Genomic DNA, 8669 nt, shown 5'->3' with positions numbered 1-8669 from the left:
AACAAACAAACAAAAATCATGAAACTGTTATTTGAATTATAGAAAAAAAGATATCAGTTTCCCTTTGTGATCCTTTATGTATCCAAACCAAAATTGTAAAAAAAAACAAAACAGTTCTTTGATTTGCAAAGAACGACAATAAATTCTATGTTATCATTATTTGAACTGATGAAGGTTATACAAAAAAAAAAAAAAAAAAAAAAAAAAAAAAAAAAAAAAAAAAAAAAAAAAAAATTCTGATTAGCTGAAGGGTGGTTTTCATTCGGCAATCCTTGGTAGAATCCGCTACTCTCCTTCCTAGATGAGGATAAAATCGTCCGAGTTGAGACGAAGACAAGTTTTAGATTACATTTACAGTGCGTGCCTAGATCGTAAACGTCGCACAAAGTGCTATAATATATAGATACGATGATGTCTTAAAAACCTTTTTATTAGATTTTATGATGTAAAACGACAAATTCTATGCGTCGATTAAGTTTTTAGACACTATGAACGTTTTATTCGATTTTGATGAAAACAGAGTCTCTGATGAAAAGACCAAGTGTTTTTAGCTTTTACTGAGAGCCTTAGTCTATACTGTGACTGTGTTATAGTAGTCTCAGGTCTATATTGTGAAAGGCGAACTATTTTAGATTTTAATGCTGCAAGCTTGTTATTCTTTTTACCAGTGCGAACGTGAGCGTAAGTGAAGTAATTTATTTTACAACATTTATCTTTAAGAATGAACTATTTTACTACGTAAACATATATAATCCCCTTGTATATATGTCCGGTAACTAGCCTATTAAACGCAACTAAGAATACATACTACAAGCTATACGTGCAACTAGAAAGTGATCCTGTATATATTAGTGGAGGATATAGTGTACATATTATATTCCTACATTCGTGGTGGTGGGTTTTGTTCTACACGCCGTAACGGTGTGGTTGTCCTACAAAGGATGTGAAGATTTAAAAGAAGAAGTTTACCTTATCTCCCTTCCAGAACTATTTATAGGTGGCGCTGTATACAGCATGGATGCTGATTTGTTTTGTGCCTACAGAGTAATAGTTTCAGTAAATTACATCCACATGGCGCAAAATTATTTAGTAAAGTTGTTTGATTGCCAGAGGGATGTTACATCATATCTCAAAAGGTTAGGACTGAAATGTGGGCAGAGACAGAACAGAACAGAACAGAACATATTTTGGGCTCGCGGGTCTAAAATTATTTGAATTTTTTTTATTTATGAAATATAGGATTTCTCTATATTTTTCTATAAATGAACTTTATCTTATACTTAATAGAAAAATGAAATAAAAAAATGGGGTCACCGTTCATTTACGCTCACAATCTGCCTTCGAAAGGAGCATACATTTTTGTTAATGTCCTTTTTTTCTGTTGAACTAATAGGAGAAATAGCGGCAATATCGAAATAAAAAAATAACTAAATTACAGAAATCGCTAAAATTTTACAATTATTTAGTCTATGTACAGCTTATTCGAAAACAATAAAAAAATATAGGTCACCGATGAGTTAAAAAAAAAGATATTTCAATTTTTATGCCAAAAAATGGCATTTTTGCACCAAAGGGAGATAATTTGAAGCTTTTTCAATGGCATCTACATTTTAAAAGTCTGCTGGGGCCAACACGAATTGATTTTTTGGAATGATTTTTGTACCATATGATAAAGTAACAACTACTTAAGGTAATCAATAAAATTTGTAATGAAAAATTAATGTTTAATTTTTTTCTGAAAATCTTATACCCGCGAGCCTCCTTAAGGGCCCACAAGGGGCATACAGAGCATACATGAATAAGGAAAAAGAACATTGATTTGCATAGATACATGGATACAAACAATTTTTTTACATACAGTTACAATACAAATACTAACTCATATTCACAAGATTTTACAGCCGAAATTCTGTCGGAAGGCAATATAATCGCTATGCGGATAATTTGGGCAGTTTTTGTTTAAAATTAATTAAGTGGGTTTGTGGTCTAGTATTTAAGACCGATGGCTACAGTGCTAAAGGTCCCAGGTTCGATCTTGACTCGGGGCGCTGGAAATTCAGTACCATAAGTAGGGTGATTTTCATCCTCCCACACACATCTTGGGGACCTAGACCGGAATGGGTATCCAACCGTAGTCTAAAATCGGTCATCTTGTCAGTTCGTTAGGTATTTGTGTTTGAACTTACATAATGTAAGACATGGGGAAACTACGCATTGACGTCACTACAGCGTAGAAAAACAGTGTTGAATACGTTTTTTTCTGCACTTTTGAATAAAAAAACATTTCTTAAGGTATGTTTTCATACACCTTATCGCTAATCCCGGCTGACCCGGCCGCTTGAACTTTTGACGTCAACAACAATCACTTTTTCATTGTGGTGTCAGATATTTTGCTTTATGAAGTCAAAATTTTATGGGAACCTGTGTGATATCCAGTAATAGCAGACAAATAGCGATAAGGTGTATTGTTGTTCCCAATTATTGCTAAAAAATGCCAATTTTCTAATGCTCATTTCGATCCTGATTTCCTATTGTCTAAAAACATTCTAGAACTTCACAAAATACCACTTCCGGCATCCATTGCTTTGTGTACATTGTTAATGTTAATTATCACTGAACTAGTATATATGTAAGCTTCAAAGCTATGTCCGGCCTCAAATCTATGTCCTTTCAGCAAATCTATGTCCTTTTTAATATTGCGTCATAGACGTTCCAAATATTCATCCTTTACTGTCTTTTTAGTAAATAAATATGTGCAGTTTCATTTTTGAAGGCGGCATACAATATTAACACATAAGTCATGTAAAGATTTTAACCACATACATGGAGAAATGACTTAATAAAAAAAGTCATAAGACCGTACTTTAAACAATATTATAAATACCAGCGAAATAATTTAGCCAGATTTACTTAACCATAAACTATATTTGAGCCCTTGCACACACATGGAGAACACATACCAACTTAATATTAAATTAAGGGAAATGACTTATATTATTGGAGGTTTCTCAACATCTTAGGAACGAACGAAAATTGCCCTAACTTAACGTTACTTGCCATAACGAGAAAAGAGGCAGAAATAATTTATTTAATAATATTTGACTATCGGCTGTGTTCTTCTTCCTTTTGAAATGTCTTTTATTTAAAAAAGAATATATACATGCTGTATTTTTTAAGACCATTTAGCATGTTTAGAGTCGTAGACATATCATACTGACTTGATACATTTTTGTATATATCATATAATATACAATTTATGGTTCAATCAATGACAGTTGGAAATCTTATTTATTGAAAAATTTTGTGAAAGAATATAAAATATTTAGACCAAGGACATTTATAAAAATATGCACCTTTCAACAAGAATACACAAAACTATTACTTTACGATTGGTCGAGTGCTCCTGTATATTTCTGTAACCTTTTCCTAATAGATAATTTTCTTTTAAATAAATAGTGGTGTTCACGACATATTTATCCAAGATACTCTTGAGCATGTAAATGACCCTCATGCATACGCTCATGCGTATCAGCAAGTCGGACTACTTGGACCTAGTGCACCTTAAGACTATCCTGTTCGGTGCTTTATTTTAGGAGACAGTCTATACCCAAACAATCCTCCTTTATTCGTTCCATATTTATAAAGGATGTGTCGATATAATAAAAGAAAAATACTAAACTTGTGTCATATTAATCACTTTTCAATCCGTTATCAAACGCTAATTAATCTTGTTGTGAAATTCATGGAATACTTGCCACTGAACGTTTAACATCAAACAATCAATCAAATACAAACCAGACACGCCAATTGTTTTTAACATTAACATTACATAACAATGATCTTTTAAAATGGATTAGGCAGATAAATGAAAAGCATATACGACATGTAAACAAACGAAACTCAACGTAAGAATATTTAACATTCAACAATAGAAAACAAATTGGAACACTAATGTTTACCCACAAAAATAAAATGCAAGGTTGCAAAAAGACTAAGAAATTAATAACTGTTGTCTTTAAACACACGGGTATATCGGAAGAAATTTATCGTGGATTTTATTTTTACAAAATTACTACTCCATAACAATACGTTGGAGAGTTTCGTTCGTTCGTAAACTATGATGTTGAGAAACGTTTTATAAAACAAAAAACCTACAATGCCGAACTTATTAGATGGGCATAAATGTGCACATGGCGAAACAAACTGGAAAAAGGATTTAAAACAATACACAGATTTGAGGCCTTATCTTTTTTAACGGACATAGATTTGCAAATGACGTAACGAATGAAAATCGGACACAGATTTGAGGCCGAATCTTTTTACGGACATAGATTAGCGATGGACGTTACAATGGGGCATAAATTTGAGAAACAGACACAGATTTGAGGTCGTACACAGACCTGAGGTTTACATATATATTTATTTAGCATGTTTAGGGGACATCTGAAGGATGAGGGAATTTCTGGCTGCATTGAAGACCGCAATATGTGATACAAGGGGAAAATATTAATGAATTTAAAAAAATATTATAATCAAACGATTGTGTAATTACAATGAGAAGTTTTTATACGACCACAAAAATTTTAATTTTTCGTCGTATATTGCTATCACGTTGGCGTCTTCGTCGTCCGAATACTTTTAGTTTTCGCACTCTAACTTGAGTAAAAGTGAATAGAAATCGATGAAATTTTGACACAAGGTTTATGACCACAAAAGGAAGGTGGGGATTGATTTTGGGAGTTTTGGTCCCAACATTTTAGGAATTAGGGGCCAAAAAGGGCCCAAATAAGCATTTTCTTGGTTTTTCGCACAATAACTTTAGTATAAGTAAATAGAAATCAGTGAAATTTAAACACAAGGTTTATGACCACAAAAGGAAGGTTGGGATTGATTTTGGGAGTTGAGGTCCCAACAGTTTAGGAATTAGGGGCCAAAAAGGGGCCCAAATAAGCATTATTCTTGGTTTTCGCACCATAATTTACGTATAAGTAAATAGAAATCTATGAAATTTAAACACAAGATTTATGACCATAAAAGGAAGGTTGGGTTTGATTTTGGGAGTTTTGGTCCCAACAGTTTAGGAATAAGGGCCCAAAGGGTCCAAAATTGAACTTTGTTTGATTTCATCAAAAATTGAATAATTGGGGTTCTTTGATATGCTAAATCTAACTGTGTATGTAGATTCTTAATTTTTGGTCCCGTTTTCAAATTGGTCTACATTAAAATCCAAAGGGTCAAAAATTAAACTTAGTTTGATTTTGACAAAAATTGAATCCTTGGGGTTCTTTAATATGTTGAATCTAAAAATGTACATGTACTTAGATTTTTTATTATTGGCCCAGTTTTCAAGTTGGTTCAAATCAGGGTCCAAAATTAAACTTTTTTTGATTTCATCAAAAATTGAATAATTGGGGTTCTTTGATATGCCAAATCTAACTGTGTATGTAGATTCTTAATTTTTGGTCCCGTTTTCAAATTGGTCTACATTAAAGTTCACAGGGTCCAAAATTAAACTAAATTTGATTTTAACAAAAATTGAATTCTTATGCTTTTTTGATATGCTGAATCTAAACATGTACTTAGATTTTTGTTATATACAGTTTTCAAGTTTGTTCAAATCAGGATCCAAAATTATTATATTAAGAATTGTGCAATAGCAAGAAATTTTCAATTGCACAGTATTCAGCAATAGCAAGAAATCTTCAATTGCACAGTATTGTGCAATAGTAAATATTTTCAATTGCACAGTATTGCACAATAGCCAGAAATATCTAATTGCACAATATTGTGCAATAGCAAGAAATTTTCAATTGATTGGAGTTATCTTTCTTTGTCCAGAATAGTAATTGAGTCAACTTAAATCATTGTTTTATACAATATACAATGTATATTCACTTTTACTACCAACTGATAAATTAAAACAATCTTTACCATTCAGTGATAACAAGCACCTTTTGTTACATTTTAATATTTTATGATGTATTTAAATGAGTAGTTATTGTTGCAAACTCCATTAGAAATTTGAATTGAGATCAGTTTTGGAAAAAGGGAAAGGGGTGTGTGAAAAAAAGGGGGGGTGGGTTAAATTTTTCTCATTTGCTCAAAGGCAAAAACAAATTTTTAAGTTCATTAGACCACATTTATTCTGTGTCAGAAACCTATGCTGTGTCAACTATTTAATCACAATCCAAATTTAGAGCTGTATCCAGCTTGAATGTTGTGTCCATACTTGCCCCAACCGTTCAGGGTTCAACCTGTGCGGTCGTATAAAGCTGCGCCCTGCGGAGCATCTGGTTGAGTTATCAATTTTTAAAATTTTATTACCAATCAACATTATCCAGTCAGTCTTTTTAGGCAAAATTTTTAGAAAATGGGTGAGGGGTACAAAAAATGATTTTACCAGAAGCATGTACATCCCATATCTCTTTTTTCTTTTCAAATTTCTTAGATATGTATTTTCTCAATCATTTATAACAAAGAAGTTAAAAAAATATGCATTTTGTTCTTCAAACACACAAATTTACAAAATCGACAGCATGATGAATTTGACTCAAAAAGCATCAAAATATGATAAAACTTTCTTATATTAATACCTACCTATGTATAGTAATTTTAATTTAAACTTATTCATGTTATTCAGATTCAGTGGTGGATCCAGCCATTTTAAAGGGGGGGGGGGGGGGGGTTCCCCAACACAGAGTAAAGGGTGGATTCTAACTATATGCTCCCATTCAAATGCATTGATCGGCCAAAAAAAAGGGGGGATTCCAACTTTCGGAACCCCCCCTGGATCCGCCACTGCAGATTGGTCCTCTTCATCTTAATTGAAAGTATGAACAATGATGAAAAAAAGTTTAATTGTGGATTTGGGTGTTTTTTTCATGATATTTTGATAATAGCCCAAAAATAGGTAAAAATTGATGAAAAATGGGAAAATCATGAAAATTTGGTACTTTAAAAGGGCTGTAGCTAAACATTGCTAAAAAAGAAGTGCACCACCATATGATTTATAATGTCTTTACAAGACTTATAAACCCAAAAATCACTCAGATGTGTGCATCCTTAATTCAATTTAAATATTTTCATAATTTCATTTTATTTCAGCACAATTACACTGTAAGTGGTCAAGTAACATCAAGCCAAGTAAACGTGTGCAATAATCCAAATTTAATTGTACGACAGTCTCCTGATTCATACAGCACACCTGCAGGATCAAATGTATCTACTTTGAAGCAACTCACAGAGTCCCATTGCATAACAACTGAAGAATATGAAGTCAATTATCCTATGGTAAGTTATCAGAGAGTGTTGGCAGTTTCTTAAAACGTTGGAGATTTGTTTGCCTCACCTACTATAGTAGAGGGAATTATGTTTTCTGGATATTTGTTAATTTGTAATCTTTTTATCTATCTATAGTAGAACTTGTAAACATGAGAATTGTATTGAAAGCAAATGTCAAAATTAATGTTCGTCTTATATTTGTAGGTCAGACCCAGACGTGAATTTCTTGACCGTCATTGTACTTAAACAAGTAGGTGCATCATGGGAAGTGTTAACCAGAAAAGAGGTAAAAATTTCTCTGAATTCAGAAATTATTTCCATGATTTTATTAATGCCAAAACTGCACAGCACCAGGTTTCACAATAATTAAAGCTTTTATTCATATTTTCAGTAGTGATTTTATCTTTATTGCAATCAACATATTTAAATACTGTAAACATAATAATAAATGAAGAAATTTATGTCAAGTTTTTATTATTCATGTTATTGTAAAAATGCTACCATATCAATTTTGACACTATAAAAACTTGCATTCTTAATTTCAACTGGTTTGTGTGTAAATTGAAGGTCTGTAGTTATCTGAAGGATTACATTGGTAGCAGACAGTTGTATAATCAGAATGACCCTAGTATCGTGTTCTGTAAAAAAGATCCTCTGGGAAAAGTATTTGGAGTTGATAAGTTTACCTTCACAGAAGCAACGTAAGTATTTATCTATAATTGTATACATTATCACTGAACTAGTATACATATTTGTTTAGGGGACAGCTGAAGGACTCCTCAGGATGCTGGAGTTTCTCTTTGCATTGAAGACCCATTGGTGGCGTTCCACTGTTGTTGGCTCTATGGGCAAGTTGATGTCTCTTTGACACATTCCCCATTTCCATTCTCAATTTTATGTATATGTATATAATATGCATGTTCTGTACCATTGAGGCCACATTTAAAAGAATGTCTGTTTCCCCTCCCCCGGGTCTACTCTTTGTAAACAAACCAGGCAGGCAGGTAATTTTTTTTTCCATGGTTTGACTTGTCCACTGGAGGCCACTTATCAGTTGTTAGTGCTCAATTTGAGTGTATTTATTTAGATTATCAATCCTTTTGCTTTCAAGCACTATTCAAAATATGCACATTTATTGCATAAAACTAATGTAGCATTAAAGTGTATATTTACTACTTTCTGATTTGACAGTTATTAAAGCTTTTATTAATAACATATTTTAAAGTACAGCTATTTTTAGAACCAGGCAGATCTTAAAAAAAGTGATTCATCCAATATTCCAATTCTCAGTTTTTTGTGTATAAATATCTTCACTACAGTATTAAAGATAAGAATATACAAAAAAAAAATCACCAACAAATAGTAATACAAATAAAAATAATGATATT

The 8669-nt window shown here is 32.2% G+C and overlaps 1 protein-coding gene across 1 annotated transcript; it reads left to right on the top strand.

Annotated features, from left to right (window-relative positions):
* The first annotated feature begins 7104 nt into the window (after positions 1 to 7104).
* Positions 7105 to 8464, top strand: LOC139495057 (E3 ubiquitin-protein ligase Mdm2-like). Its single transcript, XM_071283211.1, has 3 exons — positions 7105 to 7290; positions 7486 to 7567; positions 7849 to 8464. Exons 1-3 carry the CDS (start codon positions 7271 to 7273, stop codon positions 7984 to 7986), a joined length of 240 nt encoding a protein of 79 aa, XP_071139312.1. The 5' UTR covers positions 7105 to 7270; the 3' UTR covers positions 7987 to 8464.
* The last annotated feature ends 205 nt before the right edge of the window (positions 8465 to 8669 follow it).

Source organism: Mytilus edulis, chromosome 11 (assembly GCF_963676685.1).
Source record: "Mytilus edulis chromosome 11, xbMytEdul2.2, whole genome shotgun sequence".
In the NCBI taxonomy this organism is placed as follows: Eukaryota; Metazoa; Mollusca; class Bivalvia; order Mytilida; family Mytilidae; genus Mytilus; species Mytilus edulis.
This window is presented reverse-complemented; position numbering and strand designations above follow the sequence as displayed.